The 23,624-nt window shown below is 41.4% G+C and overlaps 1 protein-coding gene across 11 annotated transcripts in view; it reads right to left on the bottom strand.

Moving 5' to 3' along the window:
• Nucleotides 1–23,624, bottom strand: part of Tiam1 (TIAM Rac1 associated GEF 1) — a 366,772-nt gene that overhangs the window by 74,970 nt on the left and 268,178 nt on the right. For all 11 annotated transcript variants that reach the window (XM_071615093.1, XM_071615094.1, XM_071615092.1 and 8 more), the window contains 5 exons: nucleotides 15,790–16,014; nucleotides 13,417–13,602; nucleotides 8,029–8,175; nucleotides 5,811–5,885; nucleotides 2,912–3,082 (listed from right to left, as the gene is read on the bottom strand). In XM_071615093.1, the coding sequence (XP_071471194.1) occupies nucleotides 2,912–3,082; nucleotides 5,811–5,885; nucleotides 8,029–8,175; nucleotides 13,417–13,602; nucleotides 15,790–16,014 (804 nt within the window). The remainder of the gene's footprint in view (nucleotides 1–2,911; nucleotides 3,083–5,810; nucleotides 5,886–8,028; nucleotides 8,176–13,416; nucleotides 13,603–15,789; nucleotides 16,015–23,624) is intronic.

The following is a 23,624-nucleotide window of genomic DNA, read 5'->3' as shown; positions in this document are numbered from 1 at the left end:
TTCCACTTCCCTTCGTTTCAGTGAAACTGGTCTGGGAAACATATAAACATGCAGTTACTGAACACAGAAATCCATGCACACACAGAATATGCAAGGTGCTACTGCAGAATTTCCAAAGATATTTTCCTTTGCCTTTCAAGCGACCTTTTATTTTTTAAATGCCAATCATTTTTAGGATATCCAGAGCCACAGACCAACATAGTGAAAGCAAGAAATAAAACAGACACCATGTCACACATGAATAATATCAGTGAATATGAATGAGAGAATTTTTTGCAATTATCTTTATAATTGCAATAATCCAAATAAATCCACTTCTAGGCCCACATGGTTACCTGTTATATTTAATAACAATCATTCAAGTAGCATCTATAACATGAAATGTAGATCTTGAAACATTTACTATACCAGAACTTGACTGGTGATCAGATGGCAGATGGCAAACTGATGGGAAATGATGTGGATCAGAGAGAATAGGAAAGAGAATGAGCTGAATGCAAGAGACAGAAGAAAGAGATTGATTATTAAATATTAGAGGAAGCATCCATTGCCAACATTGAGCATGATAATAATGAAATAAAGACATGCATTCTTATAAGCATCTTTGCTTTCAATCCCTCCTTCAAAAACAAAACAACAACAAAAAACCCCACTCACCATTAGATCAGATCATTAATAACATGTGGCACTGTTCCCCCATTATCTCTTTCCCTCTTAAGAATCAAATCGGTTCCACTAATTACAATAAAGTGTTTTCCAAAGAAGAGGCAAGCTTTAGAAGACACCTGGCTCCAAGCACACGATATAATTTATCCTCCATAGATAATTTTCCAGGGAGCTTCAGTTTCTTAAAGTGTACTGTAAAAGTTTTACATTTTTAAATTCATGACATGTACACTTGTTCCACAGCATGTTCTTTGTTTTTGTTTGTAGGTTTGGGGAAAAGAAATGAAGACTTGGGGAATAATTGCAGGACAGCCTTTTATTGTTGGAGAAAGGGACTTGTACCTTAATGATGCCATCAGAAATATTCAAGTGGCAGAAATAAATATCTTATAGAGGAAGACAAACTGGCAGTTAAAATGTCATCTTTCATTGTCTTAGTTTTTACCAAAGGTAAAGCTTGAAAAGTATCTAAAATTGGGCCAATCATTCATTGCTCTTCTCACTGATCAGTTTCCAAGCAATCAATGGTTGCCAGAAAAGCATGGCTTAATCTTTGATTCCTGGTGGAGTCTAAAGACGATGAGCACAGATCACTGCAAGTCCATGCTATGCCCTGCAAACACCTCCCAGGCTTTGGCTTCTACAAAAAAGTCCAGAGTCCTGCTTCTAACACCTTCAGCTACAGATCTGAGAATAACTCCCACAGCTCTGCAGAATATTAAGAGCTAGTTAAAGAACTGTGCTTCTATAAATAAAAGAATGCAGAAATCCTCAATAAGCCAATTTTGCTAAAAAATTAAAATGAACAATTATGAACAGATGTCATTATCTTTAAAAGTTAGAACTCACTTACATGAAGCCATCAAAGTATGCGTAAGGTGACAAAATTTATTTTTAACATCTACATGGGGCTGATTTTAGCTTGTCCTGAAACCAGTGTCTGTTCCACTTGCCCTCCACACAAGACTACTTGAAAGCCTTATTTGCACTGGACTGTTACATTTCCCCCACTCATAGGAAGAGCCATATTTTCTCCTTAAAAGGGTTCTCTTAATTTGTTTCTTTAAAAACACATACATTGATCATAGAACTACAAAGGTTCTTTGTGAGTGAAAGTTATTCAATATTTACAAATTGAGGATTGAATGAAGACGTCTCATCCGTTCAACTTTTTTGAGAATAGAATGATAGAAGTGTTTTCTGCTTGCCCTTTTTTAGTCCCAGTAAATACTAATCCACTCTCCTGAGAATATACTCTGGATTCTTCTGAGTCTTATGGACTGTCCTTGCTGAAGAGTGACCCAGGTTCTTAAGAGTTTTTGTGACTGCCCAGTAGCACACCGGGAAACTCCCAGGTTTGGAGCACCCACTAGGCTCAGTCTCTCCCTTGCATCTGAGAGTGACATGAGCTCAGGCAAGGTACCGAGGCTCTCCGAGACTCCCTTTCTCCACCTGTAAAATGGGCAAGTAACTGCTCTTTTTTAGACCTGATGTGACTACTCAATAAAACCATCTCGAAGCTGTTGCTTTGGTAAAAATAAAAAGAGGCACATAATGCCCTCACTCAAGGGTATTCATCTGGTTGTTCTCCAGGGGGGAAAAAAATGAAACCAGGTTCACCTTGAAAAAGGTATTTCTATAGCTTAAGGTGAAAGGTGAGGAATGGAGTTCAATCAAAAACAAAAACAAGCCAACAGACCCACAACAGGCTAATTCTGTGTTCACATTAAGAATTTCCCAGCACAGAGGTCAAACTTACACTCCCTTTAGTTTTTCTCTTCTTTCAAGATGCCTATGATGTATCAATTGCTGACTATAGGGCAGGCACAAAACAGTATCCGTAATATGACCTTACTAAATATGTGTATGTGTAGGAAAAAAAATAGAAGAACGAACATTGAAATGTTTACTGTGGTTATTTTTGAATTTTGTAAATAAGGTCCTGAATAGCACGGTGATGTGCTGTCTTGTTCTTAGATTTTCCAAAATATAAGGATGTAATATTGCAAAAAACACACACATTTTGAAAGAAGTTAGAAGAGTTCCTTCCCTCCCAGAGGGGAAGTTCCTCCAAGATTATTATGCATATCATCCTAAAGGCAGGCAAAAGGCAGCTCTGAAATGAAATGGAAACGGGTTTTAAGTGCTGCCTCCTTCTATACGACCAAGTTTCCATATGTACCTTAGAAGAGTCCTTTGCTTCATTCTGCTTTTCTCAGGGAAACAATCTAAAGTAGCTCCATACCTTGCAGATGAGCTCCAGGGTGTCCCGTGCAGTGTCACCTGGCTGGACGACGGTCAGAGCTGGCTGATTATTGGGCAGACAGAACCAGGAAGGACTGAAATATTCGTGGACCCAAATGTCACAGTCAGGATTGTGCTGGTGGACACTGGGTAAGACCACTTCTTTCTCCCTCTGTAATAAGAAGTCAGGTCAGCAGAGCTGCAGCTGTCAGCCTCTCACATCCCAAGGCCCCAGATTTTGCACACAGGGATTATCTAGTGCCAGGAAGTCAGCCCAGGGCAGAAGAGGTGGCAGTGGTGGGAGGCAGGGGAACCCTTGGTGAGAGAGAAACTATTGAGAAAGGAGCATTGTCTGGAGCAGGGCAGGAAGAACTTGGCCCCAGGCATTCAAAGTCAAGCAAGACATGAATAAGTAAGTACTGAAATTTGGAAGAAAGAAACAGGCCACCTAATCAGTTCAACTTTATTGCTATTATTTCTTCCACAAAAACATTTTAAGTTTTGGGCCAAAAACTTCAATTAAGAATACGTGCCACGTGAAATTTATACTTCAAAGCAACAATGATGCCTCAAGGGAACGTGTTCATAAAGATAATGTTCCAGCATTACATAATGATAGGTAATGTTGTTTCTGTATAATCCTTGGACAATTCTGGGAAAGGGAGAGCTTTACTTTCGAGATGAACTCCTAAGATTAGAGGAGGGGCCTCATAGCAACCTCCTAAAGGCCACTGAGATGGCTCTGCCCCCCCACCGCTCTGCCCCCTGTGGCTCCTCCCCTATGGCTTTGCCCCTAAGGCTCTGCCCCCTATGGCTCCACCCCACCACTCTGCCCACTATCCAGTTAAGCCTGAGGATTGGGGAGGACCACCAAGCGCTGGAGTGTCTGGAGCAAAGTATCATTCAACAGCTACATTAAACTTCACACTAAAAAGCTGAATTAGAAAATGCTCCAGAGGTTGATGAAATGTTAGGAACCCAGTGAAATAATGAAGGAATGAATTATGTTAGATTTCAGCAATGTAAACATGATATCAACAGTTTATATGCCAAGTAGCATGCCTTCATTATTGTTTATAACCAGGCCACTGGTGGGTAAATACATGTCTACAAATTACCAAGAACAAGACCATATCAGAAAATTACAAGAAGGAACAAATTTCCAAATACAGGCTGAGAGGTGGTAACATAATGATTTCCATACATAAAAAGGATCCAAGGATGGGGGAAATGTTTCAGTAAAGGCCACTAAACTAAGCCCAGTTGCAGAAGATAATTTCTGTCTTTGAACATTGTTGCTTTCACAGATAAGTTGGACCCCAGGGAAAGAGCTGTCAAAAAGCAATCAACTTGACTACATCCCATTAACTATAATTGGAATCTTCCAATGCTGCTCCCACGTGCCACATCAAAAAAGTGCCCCTTAGCACTGGATTAGCCCAAGTTTTGCAGCTAAACTGCTCTTTGAGAATGAGGCATGCTATCCACAAAGTGGGATAAATACAGAGGTGTCCTGGAAAGTTGGAAAATCCAGAAAGCTAAACAGAAATTCAAAGAAAAAAACCTTTGGTTTCCACCTTCTCTGTGTGGGAGAGGATGTACCATCCTTAAAAATATGTAAAAATGTGTTAGATGAGTTGGCCAATCAGAGCTGACCAACTAAATATGTAAAACCATAAACCAACTAAATATGTAAACCATAAACCAACTAAATATGTAAAAACCATGCTTGTGTTACAGAGAGGCACAACAAATACCGATGCTCAATGAGAGGACCCTGATTGGAATTTTTTTTTTTTTTTTTGGTAGCAGAAATTGAACTCAACAGTGCTTAGCCACTGAGCCACATCCCCAGCCATTTTCATATATTATTTAGAGACAGAGTCTCACTAGGTTGCTTACAGCCTCGCTCAATTGCTGAAGCTGGCTTTGAACCTGTGATCTTCCTGCCTCAGCCTCCAAGCTACTGGTATTAGAGGTGTGCACCATCACACCTGGCCTAGTTGTATTCCCAGTATGTCATAATCCACAAACTGCTTGAGTACAAAAGAAAGAAAAGCCACCTGCTGTCACTTTACTCTCTTTCCCGCCTAGAGCCAGAACTCTCCACTGCACTCTGGTTTCTGAGGCTTGGCTCCTTCTAGAATATGGGGCCATGCCACTGCTGACACTGCTTGGCAACCCAGAGCTGAATTCCATCATCCGAAGTCAGAGAACCAGAGAACCTTACCAAGGTAATGTCCTCAACACCAAAACCCCCAAAGAGGCCATTGGTATGACTACTAGGGTCTTGAAAACTAGAGATGTCCATTTATTTAGAAGTGGAAAAATGTGGCCGGGGGGAATCAATACCTTTATGGACTTTCAATCAGAGCCGTTTAAAAGTCCCTATTAAACCCAAGTGCAAGGTTAAACCAAGTCTGTGAATCTTTAATTGAATACTTGACTTGGGAGGCAGATGCATTTTTTAAAAAGAACATACTATCAGAACATTTCTTTGGAATTAATGGAAGCAAAATAGCATGTGTGGGCAGAGTGAGGGCAATAAGAACTTACCTCCTGGGAATAGAAGTTGTACATAAAAAGGAATTAGCAATGACATAAAATATTCAGCTAACTCAGAACTCAAATTTCCTCTCATATTCTAGTCGGAAACTTTCACATCAAATGATAAGTCTGGAAAATGTTATGTCAGCAGGAGAATGTTCTTATCGACAAGTTTTAAACATGAAATGATTTTCCATCGCTCATTGGCCTGTTATATAACTTTTCAAAAAAACTGATTATTTCAGTTTTTCATATTGAGTCTACTTAATTTTAGTAGCCCGAGAAACCATGCATCGTGCACATGTTGATGTACTCGTGGTACTTTTAGAAAAGGAACACGTGTTTATTTTTACCTTGCCATCTGGAACAATGTCATCAAATATTCCCTCTAAAGATTTCTTTACAGCGTCAGTTCCCTCTCCAAACACCTGCACATACAAAAGTATCATCTTCAGAAGAAACCCGGGCAATGGGGCGAATGAAGCATGGACAATGGACAAGGTTATGAAAGAACATAACAGTAATTTTCAGATACTCCTACACCAAATCCCAAAGCAAGTAACACATTTATGGTACCAGATTGTGAAAGCCATGTTCCCACACCTTTAACCATTCAAACACAAACAAAACAAAAATAAATTGCTTTTAGATCTGGATAATTTGTCTCTAAATCTGAAGAAAATAAACTTGTAAAGCAAAATAACTAGATTCATTCACAATGAATGAATTCTGCCTTATATACCTGATCAGGTATTTACAAAGAATAATGTTTACTTTTATTACTTTCTGAAGTAAGACCCGAGAAGATATTTATAGTTTGTTACTGCAAAATGGCAGAAAAAAAATTTTTTTTTAAATAGAGAACTGTCTATTCTTTGAAATTTAATGAATCCTGCTAACTTAAAGATACCATGAAAACCACAATAGGGTACCAATACCACTAGGTAGTCAATACCCCAACACATGGACACAAGGAATTTTATGTATTGGCTCTAAAATAAGCAAGTATCATCAGGATAATTTGGGACATGATTAAGAATAAGCTTTTCCTCCAGTGCATAGGTAGACTACAGAAACATGTACATTTTTTCTCTTTCAAAGTACTAGATCACGAGCAAATTTCTATCAGAATGTTCATGGCTAAGCAGGAAGTTTTTAAAAACTCTTACTTTAAGAAAAAATATTTTTTCTTAAAAAAGAGTTTTTAAACAAGAATTATTTATAAGACATTACATTGTCCTTTTGATATGGAGGGAAAAAAACTGAGAACATTCTCTCAAATTTATTTAAATCCAATCCCATATTTCAAGAGCAATGAGCTCCAACAACCTGGAGCCAAAAAAGCAGAACCACATGAATTAAGAACTTTGATCAAACACAAGTCCAACTGGGAGTTCCTGACCCATATGTATAGCAGGTCTGAGTGAATCATTTGTAATGACACAGGATGGAGGCCAAACGACACCCAAGTTTCCCAAAAGGATGGGTGAAACGCTGATTGTTCATATCCTACTCTTGCAAGCTTATAGAGAACTATCAAAATCTTGTGTGACTGTTCTGATAAGCCACTGACTTCCAGTTTATTTTTCAGATTCATATAAGAGCAAAGCCCATGGGAGCAAACTCAATGTACTCTCTCCTCAAAGACCACAGAGCAAACTGAAAATCCTTCAGGCTCACAGTCCCTCATCTTCTGCTCATCTGGTCTCCTGCAGGCTCCATCTCCACTGCTGGTTGGCCACATCAGCTATCAGGATTTAGCTCCTTTCAAACTTTGTTCTTAAGGGAATCCTCCTATCAAGCCAGCCAAGGTCCTCCCACTTTGTGTAAGGGCACAGTGGGAATGTGTCACATAGGCATTCTGGTCATGACTTCCCAAATGTTTGATGCCTCTTATCCATCAGGAATCAGATGTTCTCCTTCTTCCAAAAAGACTATAAATACTCAGGGTCCTATAGTCCTTAAAATCTAAAGTGGCCTTGGCTAGTAAAGCAACAAGATCAGTGGGGAAGAACAGGGCCACAGTGTATGGCTACGAGGGGGCCCACACGGCACCCATCCAGGTTGGGCTGAGATCCCTTTCCACCCCTTGTCCCTGAGTAGGAGGGGTCACAGTGGTAAGTGTGCACTCTCAGATTCCTGGCTCCTCATTCCCAAAAGCAGAAAAGTGCCCACTCCATGTCAACCCCAGAAAGTCAACGGCAAAGAGACAATCCAATCACCCCGAAGCCTGCCTTGGAGCCTGCACCACTGGCAGCTGAACTAGCCTGTCCTTAGGTGCCCGTTTGGCTTCCTCATTAAGCCCTGCTTTTTTTCTGAAGACTCAAGATGAATTGTGCACTTTCAGTAGGTCTATAATTTTGGAGAGGATGCAGGTGGGAGATAGACTAATAGCAGAGTTCAATGTTATGGGTGTACATTATCTATTAAAAGTGTCTCCATGACTAACTTCATGTCAACTAGTTGGTTGTAAGTAGCACTCAGTGTCAATAAAGGAACAACACACATCTCCCATCAAGGTGGCCACAGAAGCCATCTGCAGGTTTCCTTTCCGTCCACTCTGGAACTTACCTGATTGATGCTGGGGCGTCCCTGCTTCTTTTTGGAGGTAGTGTCCAGACCCCAAAGAGAAGAAAACCTGCTCCTTCTCTTGCTAGCAGATCTGGACATGGCCTGAGTACGTCTTCTCACTCCAGTTTCACCTGTACGGGCTGCCACCTAATGATAGCAAGGACAAGTGGCATAAGAGATCTGTCAGGATGGCCACCTGTTCCTTGAGGTCCCAACTTAGTCCTGCCCTTCAAAACCCTTCCTCCCTCTTAGCGGTCAGCAATGACCCCCCTGCTCAAAGCGTCTATCCACGACTCACACACATGGGAACTTTCAGGCTGTTCATGGATTCAAAATGGAAATGAAAGGTTGGCAGACCCGACCACTCTATGAAATCATCAGCAAAGATATATAAAAGAGTCATAAAATAATATATGTTGTTTCCAAGAACAGATGTCCTTCTGGTCACAGGTTTGAACTACAGCATCCAGTTTAATGAGCCATGCTTTCTACAGAGTCTCCCCAAATGCTACAGAGCTATTTCTGCATTCTAAAGAAAAATGGTGCTGAAGGTCAGCAAAACTAGCAGAAAGACAGCAGACTTTGGTTCCTGTGATTCCATATTAAATCTCCTCTTTTAGCTCTCCCAGAATATAAAATTAGGCAAGTGAGATTGCCCCCCTCCAAGTGCCTGTTGTCTTTTCTCCCTCAGCCAGAGAACCCCAAATCTACTTGAGCACATGACCAGGAAGTCAAACTTGACTTGCTTGCCTTGAGCAGGCCACGGCCTTGTGACTAGGTTCCCAGTCAATGGGACATAAGTAGAAAAACTCTTTGCAGCTTCCAGTGATGGTCCTCAAAAGAAGGGGGCTGTCTGTCATTCATGGGGTTATCTAGAATGTCAGGTGCAACTCTTCTCAAAATGGCAGAATAAGAAAGAAGGGAGCCGTGTTATTGAAGAAGGTGAAGCCACAGTCCTGATTTCCAGAACTTACATGTTCTAAGTTTAGGTGAACAGGAAATAAAACTTGCATTGTTTTTCTTTTTTTAAAGAAGATATTTGCGAGGTACCAGCCACCCAGAGAGACATTTCAGGAGGGAACACCCCAAATTTAAAACTCCCACTGTGATTATTGATCCGGGGAAATCTCACTGAAGATGCCCTAAAGTCCTTCCAGGCAGAACCTCCAGGCTTGACCTTTATCCTACAGGTCGTGAGCAGAGTCCCAGGAACTTCACGGAACCTCTGCCAACAGGTCTCAGCAGGCCACCCACAGGCTCTCCTTTCAAAGAAGGGCGTGGCAGGTCTAGCGAGTCAGACTTGAATTGAAACCACCCCTCCTTCACTGCTGGAGGGATCTTGGAACCCACTAGTCTCAATCCCATGGGGGTGGCTCCCACAGGACAGATGCCAGCTGGCAGCAGCTGGGGATGAGACAGCACATTGGCAACCTGGCACACCTCTGAGGGGTCTTCAGACACAGAAAACCCACAAGGAGACTGGCAAGCGGACCCCACGTGTGCTAAAAGCAAGTCAAAACAGCTTCTCTGCTGGGTGTGAGGGAGATGTTTTTTGGTCCTAAATGAAAACAGGAAGATTAAGTGCAGAGAGCTTGCATGTCCCCAGGTTGGCACGTGAAAAGCCCAGATGGTGGCATTAGAAACATGGTAGCCAAGACACCAGTGCGAGCTTTCATCTCAGTCTAAGGTAATTCTGGAGGTGTTCTGGGGAACAAAACTTGCAAAACAAAAAGCACCATTAAATATGGAAAAATTTTCTCTGCCCTATTTTCACCACACTCCATGTTAAAGGTAAACAAAGGTAAACTGAATAAATGGCTCTAAATTTTAAAATTCTAGAGAAAAAAAAATCCTGTTTGATCTCATGTTTCTATAACTACTTATAAACAGGAAAATCCAGGTTCAGATTCACATATGTACTATAGAGTCAACCTCCTGTATCCATGAATTCAATCAACCTCACATTGGAAATACTCAGAAATGCCGGGCATGGTGGCGCACACCTGTAATTCCAGTGACTTAGGAGGTTGAAGCAGGAGGATTGCAAATGCAAAGCCAGCCTCAGCAACTTAGCAAGACCCTAAGCAATTTGGTGAGACCCTGTCTCAAAATTTTAAAATAAATAAATAAATAGGGCTGGGACATGTCTCAGTGGTAAAGTGCCCTTGGGTTAAAAAGGGGTGGGGGGAGAAAGAAAGAAACTATTCAGGAAAAATATTTCACCTGCACTAAACATTATGTCTGGACTTTCCTCCTCATTATCATTCCCTAAGTAATCCAGTATGACAATTATTTACATAGCATTTACATTGCAGTAGGTATTATAAGTCATCTAAAGATGATTTAAAGTATATGGGAGAATGGGCAGCAGGTATATGGTAGGTTACATGCAAACACTACATCATTTTTATAAGGGACTTGAGCATTCCCAGATCCTGGAACCTTCCTCGGCAGACACTGAGGGATGAATGTATGAATATCTGTTATGCTGTTTACTTCCACATATCCAAAACTGCATGCACTTATTTCTTATCCAACTCTCCCATATGAACAATTGGAGACGGCCTTTGTGCTACTTAATGCTATAACCCTCATCATAAAGACACTAACTGGCCAGGTGCAGTGATGCACACCTGGAATCCCAGCCGCTCGGAAGGCTGAGACAGAAAGGTTGTTCCAAGCCAGCCTCAGCAATTTAACAAGGCCCTAAGCAACTCAGTGAAACTCTGTCTCTAAATAAAAATATAAAAAGGGCTGGGGATGGGGCACAGTGGTTAAGAACCTCTGGGTTCAATCCCCAGTAACAACAACAACAACAACAAAAAAGATAGTAACTGACGTGTGCCAGGCAGACATCAAATGTTGATTGACTACATAAATAGAGGTCAAAGGGCAAGTAGCTTGGTGATGTCCAAAAATAACTCCTCCAACTTTAGGGAATAAAAAGAGCATGAAGGAGAAATTAAAACACCTACAGATATTCTGAGTGGCCAGCTGACCATTTAGTCTAGTCTGTTTGAATGTTCCTATAGCAACTATTCACAACTACTGGAGCCCTGTACATCACAAAAGTAACCACTACCCTCAAGACAATAACGACTCCAAATGAGCAAAGGGACGTAGAAAAAAGGCTGGCAGAAGAACACTGGGACAGAGCTCAACAGTTTCTCAATGATCTGCCCAGACAAAGGCTCCCTTTGTGGCCAGCACCTGATTACTCTATCATTCAGCTCATCTGTGCAAACAAGAACAATGATAACCTTTTTTCAAAGAGTACAGCGGGGACCCTTCAGTTAATTACAGCAAATCACTCAGCATTGAGAGAAGCTGTTCCAGTGAATGGGGCTTCCATTGTAGCTCCAAACCCTCCCCTGGCCCTGTTGCCCTGCCACCCCTTCTCCCACCACCCTAACTTAAAAAGAGAGAGAGAAAAAAAAAAAAAAACACTTCAGGACAAAGGCTAAATTGAAGAATGTTTTGACTGGGGGTGGAGTCGGGAGGGAGATCCCTGGGGTCAGATGACAAAAAGAAGAGGGATGAAATAAGGGTCCAAAATCCGGAGTGAAAAATTCCCTGCCCAGGAAGCTCCCTAGGAGCTAACACAGGGAGCAGGAACAGAGACCCAACAGAGCCACCTAACTGGATCTGTCTCAAGTGAAACTCCTCATGAAAAAGAAAGTTGGCAAGGACACATAAGCACCGAGATTTGTGACACTGGAGCAACTGGCAAGAAAAAAGGAACAGGGAATTAAATATCTTTCTTTAACATTACTGACAAAAAAAATCTCACTAACTCTGTTATGCTTAGGCCAAATTTTAATAGCTTGCCACCCAAAGAAAAGGACACACAGGTCACAAACCCTGAGGTGGAGGAAATGAGGTCTTAAGATAAATTACAGAGCAGGAAAACAGTGCCTTTCACTTTGTCCATCTCCTAGAGGTTAGCTCCAATGGCATGGAAGAAAATAATTAAAGCATACAAGTTTTGGTAGAATGTAAAGTTATTTTCTCCAAATTTCATCAATCCACAGTAAAAGGGAGGGAGCTTTGTGGACGCTCTGACACCAGAAGCTCTCAGTAAAAAACGCTCCCTGGATGAGGGCCTTCTGACAAGGAGGTAAAAAAGAATTCTCATCCACTTTTTTTGAAGAACAAACTCAAAGAAACCAACCTAGGTCATGCCATAAACTGAGAACTGTTTGCAAGACTTATTCATTATAGCACTTATACCACTATTGCTTAAAAAAAAAAAAAAAAGATGTAATAGCTACATAGAGAGGAGGTAGGCAGGAAGGCCGAGAGCAGAGCGGTAATTAGCAGAACAAATCAGGATGCCAGTTTTAATAAGTCCAGAAATTGGTTTAAGACTTCTTTAAAAATGTAAATCTACCCCTAATTATCTGAATGATGACGCTAATCTATTTATAAAGAACACAAACGCCTCTGACTGAATTACAGCTCTGAATTCAATTGAGGGTACAGCTGACATGGCAAGACAAGAGCAGCCCAGCTAAGGTTTTCCAAAGCAGTTTCTGGAACCTGAAACTTAACATTTAATTCCATAGCAAATGTACTAAGGTGCAGTACATTTTAAGTGGGTGTCGAACTGGTAGGCTAAAAGCATGTTACTTGCAGTGATTTTTTTCCCCCAACAGAAAGGAGCCAAAAGTACATAAAGCTGTTTGCAATTTAGCAAGTACATGAAATTACAGATTATAAACACACAACACAACTAGACAATCTGCTGCTCTGGAGGTCACATGAAAATTCCCTTCCTCGAGCAATAAATATGTTCAGTTAGTATATCACGGAAGTTCTTTGCCTTTCTCCAGCATATCCGGTATTTACGGCCATGGGTGATAAAAATAAATGGAGAATTCCAAAGATATCTGTGCTCAATAATATGATGAATGTGTATATGAATAAGACAGAGAGAAAGAGAAAGCCTTTATGCATGAAAGAAAGCCCACCACTCAGCATTTCTATTAGATTCAAATAAATACGTATTTGGGTTCAAAAGCCAATACTACCTAAAATAACAAGAGCCACCAATAAATAGTACGGTGGACATCTCCTAAGATAGCACCCTTTCAGGGTCTGAGGATGCTGAGCATAAAAGTGTTTGCCCAGCATGAGCAATGCCCTTGGATCAATTCCCAGCACCGCAAAAAAAAAAAAAAAAAAAAAAAAAAAAAGTTTAGGCTGCATCAAGAGAGGCTCAAGTAATAAATTTCTGAATAGGTTCAAATGAAAGTTCGAAAAGGGAGGGCATGTCAGAAATCCACACACAGCAGTAAACTAGCAAAACCCTTGAGACTCCTGTCTGGTCCTGTTTAGGACTGAGCATCCAGATGAACATTTTTCAAAAATTTATTAGCTTCTACTCACCAGGGCATGAAAAGATGATACAGAAAAGATTCCGAGGCGTCCCATTGCCACTTTCGTTGGTCGACTTGCAAAAGCGAGTAGCCTTTTGGGGTTTGGCAGCTCCCCACCTTGGAGGCTAGCTAAATAACAGCGGAAACGAAATAGGTCCATTTGGAACTGTTCAAGATTTTGCTCCCAAACAAAGATCTATAGTAGTGACAATATGGGAAAAGACAAAGTGAGAAAAAGGGAAACAAGCATTAACAACTCGATTCTATACAAATCTTACAAATCTATGTGTTGTAAAAGTCCTAATTATAATCCTAAGGGGTAAACGTCAGGTACCTTCAGGTTTAAAATGTGTTTTTTTCTGCAAAGATCTATTAGCCACAACTTCAGTATGACAAGCCAGAAAGTATATTATTAGCTGCTCTGTGATTCTCCTACCCTAGATCTCATGTTTAAGGGCATGGGGGGGGGGGGGGTCTGTCACCTCCAAAATCTAGACTATACACCCAAGATAGGAGTAAAAATGTAGGGACTTGCTTTATCAAGAGGTGGCTTTCCATGAGAACAAGAGAAGAAAACTGAAGTGAATTAAAAGTCAGAGGCAAAGAGACCAAGAGCTTTAGAAGGAGGTGGGAGGTATTGAGCAGAGGACAGGAGGTGAAATGCAAAAGAAGTTCAGATTCTGGGACATGCAGCGCCAACCACTGCATGGTCCTTCATTTTTCAAAGTGGCAAAAAAAAACCCAGCCTATGGATGTAATATTTAAGGAAAATAACACAAGAATAAGTACAGGGTCAGACAGGTAGTGAAGGCTCTGTGCTGTTGATGACGGTCCAGTTAATGAACAATGCTTGATGTCTACTTTTTCACCTCAACCTAAAGTACAGTGCCAATGTATACACATGCTCATGGTGACATGATTCACAATAGCAAAAAGTTGTAAATGGTTCAGATGTCCTTCAGTGGATGGGTGGATAAAGAAATTGTGATGTATGCACCGTGGAATAATATTTGAGGAAAAAAAATGAATTAAATGCTAATGTACACTATCATATGAATCAATCTCTAAAACATTATGCTAAGTGAAAAGAAGCCAGACACAAAAGTCACATAGTTTGCAATTCTATTCATATGAAACATCTCCAATAGGCAAATCCATTTACAGAATGTCAGAGGTGGAGGGGAGTAAATCAGGTGTGGGGTTTCCATTTGGGGTGAAAAAAAAAGTTTGGGAACTAGAAAGAGGAGGTGGTTGCAGAACATCATGCATGTGCTGGCTGCCACTGTTTACTTAAAAATGGTTAATTTTATGTTATGTATACTTTATCTTAATGTGTGTGTGTGTGTGTGTGTGTGTGTGTGTGTGTGTGTGTGTGTTTCATCCAGTAATAGAAAGAATAGGAGAGAGATGTGAAAGGCATGGGCTGGCTCATGTCATCAACTACTTAAATATTACTTATTCCCATGGTTATTACCTAAGCATTAAGACTAGATTTCAAAGCACCACCAGGTGGCTATCATTGATTTTAAAATACCTGAATATAAGGCAAAAACATCCTTGTTTATTCTACCAAAACTTTCCTTTTTAGCACGAAGTAATACCTATGCCCATATAGCAATTATATACAGTGCCCCTCTTTATCATTGGGCTCCACAACTGTAGAATCAACCATCCATGGATCAAAAAAAACTGCATCTGTAGTGAATATGTACAAACTTTTTTTCATTAGTCACTGAATATTACAGTTACCTACATAATGTAATAATTATCTCATAACATTTACATTGTATTTGGTATCATCCTAATCTGGTGATGCTTTAAAATTATAAGGGAGGATGTACATCAGTTGCAGGCAAATATGACCCCATGTTATATAAGGTACCCGAGCATCTGCAGACTTGGTTATCTCCAGGGATCCTGGAACCAAGCCCCCGTGAAGAATGAGGGATGTCTGCACACATTTTTGAAAACACACTTCACCTTTCCAAATTTAGAATTCTCATTTACTGAAGAGCCAGAAACTAGTCCCCACCACAGCTGAGCTCCAAGTCAACCTCTCCAAGTGGGGAAAGAAACTGCCGACTTTCTAATTACACAGACCCCTAGAATCACATGCCATGGAGGGAGTTGGGAGGTGCCTCTATTAGATTCCTGTCTTCCATTCAATGTAATATTGTTCCCTTTAGCTCATAACAATCAACTGTGAACAAAGGGTGGAGAAAACTGACAGTCACAATAAAGAATTTAGCAGCCTGGATGACAGGCTGACAAGCAGATAACCCAGGACTTTTCATGACTCTGAGGCAGCAAAAAAAAAAAAAAAGAAAGAAAAATTGTGAGGACTGACGAGTTTGCCTGGGTCTATACATGGAAGAAAGGTTACCTGATCTAATATAGTTTTCTTCTTCTTTGAGTCTGTGACGGAAGACAGCTGCATCTCGCCCATTTTCTTCATCTTTTCATCCATGTCAATCTTCTGTTCCAGTTTTTTGATCTCCGACTTCAGGAGCCGGAGCGTGTCCTCTTTGTGATGGTGTCTGGCGACCGCGGCTGCGCACGCAGAGTGGATGGCGGTGATCCAGTTCTCAAGCTCCGTCTGGCTGGTGGTCTGTTTGGGGGAGGGTGCAGGAAGGAAGAGCCACCTCTTAGGAAGTGAACAGAAACCAACAGTGCACATCCAGAGAAGCAGCACTTGCTCAAGGTGTCGGGTCTAGACACCCCATAGGGAGGGCAGACCTGACCTCCTCCTTCAAGGAATCAATGAAAGTCAGTCTCTGTTCACACCTCCCCATCACCGCTCTCCAAGGGCCAGTCTGAATGAAGCTGCCATGTCTGCCGACCCCGTGGATTTATGGAACTCACTTGTGCCTGTGCGACTTCTACACACTTTGGAGTCCAGAGGGCAAAATCAGTTTCCAGAGAGGACCAGATGGTTATAAGCGATGGTTGGAGGTCAGGGGACATCACTGCCCATGGTACCTCAAATTCAAAGGCTCTACTCCCGTGTTAAGCATAAAACCAGAGTTGAGGAAGATGCTCAAGGCACCAGAAGCAATACTGTCTTAAGGGGCCCTAGGGAGATATCCTCAAGTAACAGGCACCCAGCAGTGCTATTCAGAAAGAACATTAAGATGTTGGTTGATACCCAGATGACCTCAAAGTGGGATTTGTGTAAGTCAGGGATGATCTGAAGGGCAAAAGTCAGAACAGTTTTGGAGAGGCAGCTCATGCATAATAACTTAATGATTCTTTAGGAACAATCAATGAGTATTTGTGAGGATGTACTAGACCTTTCCAAGTATTTCCTTAAGCACAGAAGTTTAATAATTGCTCAAAAGTTAGCACACCAGAAGTTAGCGCACTTAAATAAAGGTCTGTTTGGCCACTGCAGTACTAAGTAGCCACTAACATTATTTTTTTTTCTTTACCATACTGTTTCAGTTTACTAACTCATTGGAGAGATAGCTCGCAAATAAAATTCTACTCACAGGACTCCACCAGCTGGTAAGTAACAGAAATTTTAGTTAAGTCATCATTATAGCTATCTGTTTTATTTCTAAATCTCTGCCATTGTGTATTCCACCAAAGAAACAGCAACAAATATTTAAAATGGTGTCTAGCAATAAAGCCACCTCATATTGGACAAACCTAAATAATCCAGCAATGGTTATGTTAATTTAAAAAAAAAAAAGATTCACCAGTGGATAAAGAAATTTCAATCATCTAGACACTATTACAAAGGAAGAGCAGAAGAACCGGCTGACAAAGCAAATGGAATCACTTTGTGAGGACAGAGTGGGAGGACATGAAGACACTGGGAGCCACAGGTAAACACCTGCAGGTTGAGAAATCTAGGGGTGGGGGCGGGGACGCACATCTACACATGAGTCTCATCTTTAACTATTAAATTTGCTTCAAGTTTTTAATACTTATATTCTCTTTAAGGTCATCATCTTACACCTTTTTCTTACATATCACTTTGAAATGACACATGAAAAACAGAGTCCAAACCATCCCACATACAATGAAACTACCCAGCTTGCTCCTGCCTGGGACCATGCACCATGTTTGACCTTAGGAACTTTTAGCATCTCAGCATGAAGCAGGTATTTTGTTAAGTGGGTTTATTTTTCTCCACTTTTTTGTTTGGTTGTTGTTTTAGGGGGAAGAAACAGCTCAGATGGAAAAATAATTGATGGAGATGATTTTCTAAAAAACAAGAAAAAACTAAAATCTTTCCACATTGGCCAAGATCTGAAGCAACCAGAAGCCTTATGTTCTGCTGGTTACAGATTAAGTGGGTACAAGGGCTTTGCAAAACTGTTGGGCGTAATCTGCTACAGTTGAATATATGGACACCTTGAGACCCAGAAAATGCACTCGGCGTAAACACCCAACAAAAACATTTTCACATGCTCACAAGAATTAATGCAACCAGAATATGCATAGTAATAATTTATAAAGGGCAAAACTAGAAAGTGTCCAGTTGTCCATCCACAGAACAGATGAAAATGTGGTACAGTCACACAATAAATCCATAACCACCTACTGGTATAAGGAGAAAGTTCACATACGCAACACTGAGAAAAGGAAGCCAGACATGCTGGAGTGGGGACTATAGGATTCTATCTGTATACAGTACAGATATAGGCAAAAGCAGATACACGTTTCCATGAGTGCAGGACATGGGTGTGCTGAAGTCGCCATTGCCTCCAACAGGTGTACCTTTATGTGTGTATACTCATATATTTTCATAGAGGTTTTCTGCAAAATTCTTTCATAATACATTACCCTAATTTCAAGTACAATTTTTCTATACCTAGCCTAAAAAATATTATCTTTTATATTCTTCTTTCCTTAAAAAAATTGATCCTACAAGACTATAAAGGAAGTTTCAAAATCTTGGCCCTTTAGCGTCATTTCTTTGTCCTCTAAAGTGCCTGGCACCGTTTGATAAGTAGCTGCTGTCTTGACCCAAAACATGCTTTCTGCTTTGTATGCAGAGCTCAGTGTAAATGAGGAGCTTTTAGACATTGAGGGAGCTGGTGTTTTGCCCATGGTAAAAGGGCACCCAGATACCACAGCTACACAGGCACCTGTGCCACCAGGACAGGCCATGTCTCCTGCCTAAACACCACATCTCCTGCTTCAATACTCAAGGGAGGATGGCAGTTGACGTCCACCCTCCCAGGTAACCCTCTCCCATCTTCCCCTCATTTAGATCCCCCATCCCTCAACGTACGGAGTAAGGAAACACCTGCAGCCAGACATCACACCTGAATAATGAATGGAAAGAACTTAAGCTCTTGATAACAAGTTCTGCCACATACATGGTAGGAACTTAAAATTTGAAATAGAAATACTCATCTGGAAGAGGCCCAGGTGACCAATTTATAGATGAAGAACTAAAAGCCTGGAAAAATTAGGGCAGATATAGCCATTTATGATAAATATCACACTTGACCAACTCTGTAGTTTGAAAATATTTTTTTGTTTTTTGGTTCTTTTCTAATAACGCACACCAATCCTGACCTCTGAGTCCTGAGGTTGCTCTAAATGTCTAGGGACAGGGTCATCATGTAGCCTACTAGGTATTTTGAGCTTTTCCCATTCTGGCAATGTGAAAGGAGGGGTCTTTTTTGCCCCCTTTAAAGCTAGGCATAGCCATGTCAATTGACTTGGACCCATGAAATGCAAACGGAAGCAACATGTGTTACTACTCAACAAAAGTCTGGCTCACCCCACCCTTGTCCTGTAGTCCTAAAAGTGTATGTCTGGGAAGATCTGGCTGGCTGGCTCCCAAGGAGTCCAGATGAGTAAGGACCTCACAGCCAGCCTCCATCAGATACAGGGCAAGAATGAGAAGGTACCTTAAACCACTGAGCTTTGAGGGTTGCTCCTAAGTACAGCATAATGTAACCCATCCTAACCGAAATACTACCCAAGTAAGACTCCCATCTCCAAACAGGTGATGCTTTGAAAATAAAGGAGTCTATATCATGCACTTTTGAACACCCAGAAGGGCCACACTCTGATGGGTTTGACAGAACAACAGATATTTGCTCTCTTTACTTAATGAAAGGGGTTCTCCTTCTGTCTCCCTCTAAAGAGGATCTCAGTCAAACTCAGCTAAGAGCAACACGGTCTATTCTGACATCAGAGGGGTCATACTTGTCGAGAAGTGGAAATGAAAAGAGGTCATACCAGTCAAAGTTAAACATCCTTGGAAAGCTGTGTATTTAACTCTGGCAAGAAGATATCCTCAAACTTATCTACTGAAAAGAAAGGACGTTGGTGGTTACCGGGCGCAGGGGTAGGAGGAATGGAGAGTTGTGTTACAGAGATCCAGCCTCGCAAGATGCAAACGAACTGGACGGTGGCAATGGCTGTGCTTCAGTGTGAACGCACCTTATGCCACTGATCGGTGCCCTTCAACACAGCTGATAATTTTATGGTAAGTGTATTGTACTATGATTAAAGGAAAAAAAGAATAGTTTGAAAATGAAACATAATAAAAAGAAGAGGGGAAGTACCAGGTCCTAAAAGGTAGAGAAACATACACTGTATAAAAATGTCTGATGACAGCTTCATGAAAAATGTAGCCACCAGCTCTTTTAACCATTAAGTTTGCCCCAGCCCTGCAAACTCTCTTAAAACCTGTCAGTGGCTGAAGGCAGTTCCATTAGAGAGAATTTTTGCTCCCGCTGTCCTGTCTAAATAAAACAGCGGTCCCTGCCATTCTCTATCATTAAGCAAATCAATTCCTAGGAAGCACAATGTAGCAAATGAGCTTTTCTGCAAAGTCTGTCCTTCTGCAGTGACACACACAAGCAGCTTTGTGTTGACAAGAGGGAGGGAACACTATGCAGACTGCTCTCAGTAGCTAGTTAAGTGGGGAAAAGTCTTGAAATATTTTATGACTGTTCACAGACCTAGCAGTTCAGCAGATCACAGCATACCACCAACTTGATGTAATGTGTCCCGGGATGGCCTCTCCAGGATTTAAGTTCCAGCTCCTAGAAAAAGCTGTTCCAACCACTAACCTTGTATCACCTACTTAAAGATGAGGTAGGGACCCCAAGTCCAAGAAAGACCCCCACACCAGCACCCAGTGATCACAAAGGTGGGAAGGAGAGACCAGCCCGTGGTAAGCACCCTCTTGACATCCTCAGGCTGTCTCCTTCCATCAAACAAATAGCAGCAGACAGGTAAGAGTGAATGTTATGATTATTCCTTTGCCTTCTGGGGATGCTATAAATACTGTATGAAGTTCAGTGAGGGGAAGAAGCAAAGTTCTTGCCAACAGAGGAATATAATCAGCAAAAAATGCATTTTGCATGAAGAGCCCCTTTGAGCACAGAGTTATGATGAAGCTCAGAGCTTCATTATGTATTTAAATAAATGTTGCTTCAATTACCAACTGCATGGAGGACACTCGGTGATTTCCGATAATCGATGGGTTACGTGAGTGGCAGGAAAAGGGAGGTTCATGCTAAACAAGGGAAATAGTAGAGAGTATATGCTAGATTTGGGAAACTAAGATTTTGGATAATTTGAGTTTACAGAAGCACAAGAATAATTGTAAAGTAGGTCAAACTTCTTTTTTCATTGTAAAAGTACAAAAAAGAAAGAATAAAGTGATTCAGTTTTAAGAGGTTAGATAAGAACAAAAGTTCCTATGTGAATTCTTCAAAGTCTTTTTTTTCCCCATTGGTTTTACATTTATCATACTTAAGGATTAATATAAGCCTCAATTAAGCAACAATTTTAAAATTTCTGTAAAGAGAACTTAACCCAAGCTTCCCTTGCCCCACTGGAGAAAGTCCTCACCCACCCCTCACCAGCCCACGTGTACTCTTTGGAGATGGGAAGCGCTAGATTCCAGGAAGCCAGACAGCATCGAAGCAGGAGCAGTGGGAACCTGCCCAGTGAACAGAAATCCCAGGACTCATCTCTAGCAAAGTTCAAAGACCCCAAGAAAAGATGGCCAAATATTGCCCACTGGAGTCCCTCAAGACAAGGGCACTTGCTATCCATTTAGGCCATCGGAGCCCTAGTAGTTGACCAGGTGCACAGATGACAGTAGTTTTTGTGTCTTACTCTTAAACATGATCGGATGATCAAGGATCATTAGGCACCTGATGAAGACTTCTAGCATGAAAGGCAGAGATGGAAGCATGTAGGAGGAAACCCACTGGGAGAAGAGAAGCAGGGCCCAAAGCAGAGAGAGCTCCCCCAAACCCACAGCATCCTCAGAGAAGTTAGGAACAAAGGCTCAGGTTGCAATGAAGAAGGAACCAGAGCTAGGAAAGGAAAGGGGAGACGAGGGAAGAGAAAAGAACAGGGAGTGGCGAGGGAGAAAGGAGGGAAAGGGAAAGGGAAAGGGAAAGGAAAGAAAGATTTTCAGGACTAATAATCTAAAATAACCAAACTCAAGTGTTAGTAGAAGAAAAATGAAGGATCACACCACCACTGATAAGGGAGTGACTCCACATTCTTCAAAATAAGTAGACATGAGGAATCAGAAACAAGGATGTGATCATAAAGTGATTAAATGATGCTATTTAGCTCAAAGATAGAAAGAAGATGTTTCAAATATGTACCATTCTGTAGGAAGTTATTCCAGGTTATTTTCATGAACATGCAGAGATTTGGTAAGAAGGAAGGAAGACTGGGATCGGGAATCTAAAGAGTGGAATCCCAGAGTGACTTGTGCATGGGCCTCCTGCAGACCCACAGTGGCAGAATAGCCCGGGGGGGGGGGGCGGGGGACAGCGTTAGGGAAGCATCACTGACAGCTGCCCACGCGAGGCAGGTTTAGGAAACATTGCTGCTCCACCAGAAACACAAGCGAACCGAGCCAGGAGAAAATGAAGAGAGCAGCCACTGCTCAAGAGACTAAAAGATAAGATCTTAATAGGCTTCTTCACTCAGGAGTTACTGTTATTTACACGGTCACAACACCACAATGTCACTGACTACGGATTTAATACCAAACCTTCATATAACCACCCAAAAAGATGTAGAAAGAAGCATTTGACTTGTATGTAATTCAGCCAAATTCATCTATCTTAACACAAAGTAAGGACAGTGTCCTCCCTTACCTGCAGGGGATATGTTCCAAGAACCCCAGTGATGCCTGAAGCCACAGAGGACCCAATCTCTCTCTCCCCCTACTCCCCCTCCCTCTCTCTCACATACACACACATGCATGCACACGCATGCACACACACACATGCACACACACCCCACTTTTGTGATGCATTCCCACCTAAGATATTAAGTTTAATTTATAAACGAGGTACAGGAAGAGTTTAAGAGCAGTAACTAATAATAAAATAGAATAGTTATAACAATATCCTATAATAAGTTATTTCAATCTTATGAATTTTTTCTTTCTGAAATTTTCCATTAAGTATTTTTAGACCCATATGTACCCCAGGTAACTAAAACCATAGAAAGCATGGCTATAGGTAATGGGGGACTACTGTAGTCAATGTCTCAAAACCTCTAAGAAATAGCAGAGCAAGCCTGTTGGTGAGAAATGAAGACACATGCAAGAGCACAATCAAAGAAACAAAAGCCCCCCCGGCTAAAACAGTTGAGCATAGCTCTGGGGATGAGACTCTGGGGAGGAGGGAGCAGAGCAGGAAGAGAATCTGACTGTAAGTCTTTTAAGATTAACTGAATCATTTTAAACCATGCACTTATATTGATTTAGAACAAATTTAAAACAATGCAAAAAAGGAAAACAAATAATGTCACTTAACACTATTTGCATGATACATAACCATTCACAAGCTCTACACTTAAGATAGCTCAGACCCAATTACACTTCTTGCTATAGTTTGAATATGGTTAGTGTCCCCAAGATCCATGTTCAACACGTGGTCCCCAGGGAGGTGCTGCGGACCTGTGGGAGGTGGGGCCTCGTGAGAGGTCCTTAGGTCCTTGGAGGAGAGAGCTCTAGAGGGAACCTGGAACCCTGCCCATCCTGTTCTTTCTCCCCACTCCCTAGCTTGTCATGTGAACATCTGCTCTGACATGCACTCTTGCCCTAACACCCAAAGCTTTAAAGACACCAGATCTGAGACCTGAACCTCCAAACTGTGAGCTGAGTAACCCTTCTTTTCTTTGTAAGTAGCCTGTGCCAGGCATTTTCTTGTAGCAATGGAGAGCTAACTCCTATACCTCAGCAGTGTTCTTTTAACCTGAGTG

This window comes from Marmota flaviventris, chromosome 8 (genome assembly GCF_047511675.1).
Source record: "Marmota flaviventris isolate mMarFla1 chromosome 8, mMarFla1.hap1, whole genome shotgun sequence".
Classification (NCBI taxonomy): domain Eukaryota; kingdom Metazoa; phylum Chordata; class Mammalia; order Rodentia; family Sciuridae; genus Marmota; species Marmota flaviventris.
Note: the sequence above shows the minus strand (reverse complement) of the source record. Positions and strands in the feature narration are given on the sequence as shown.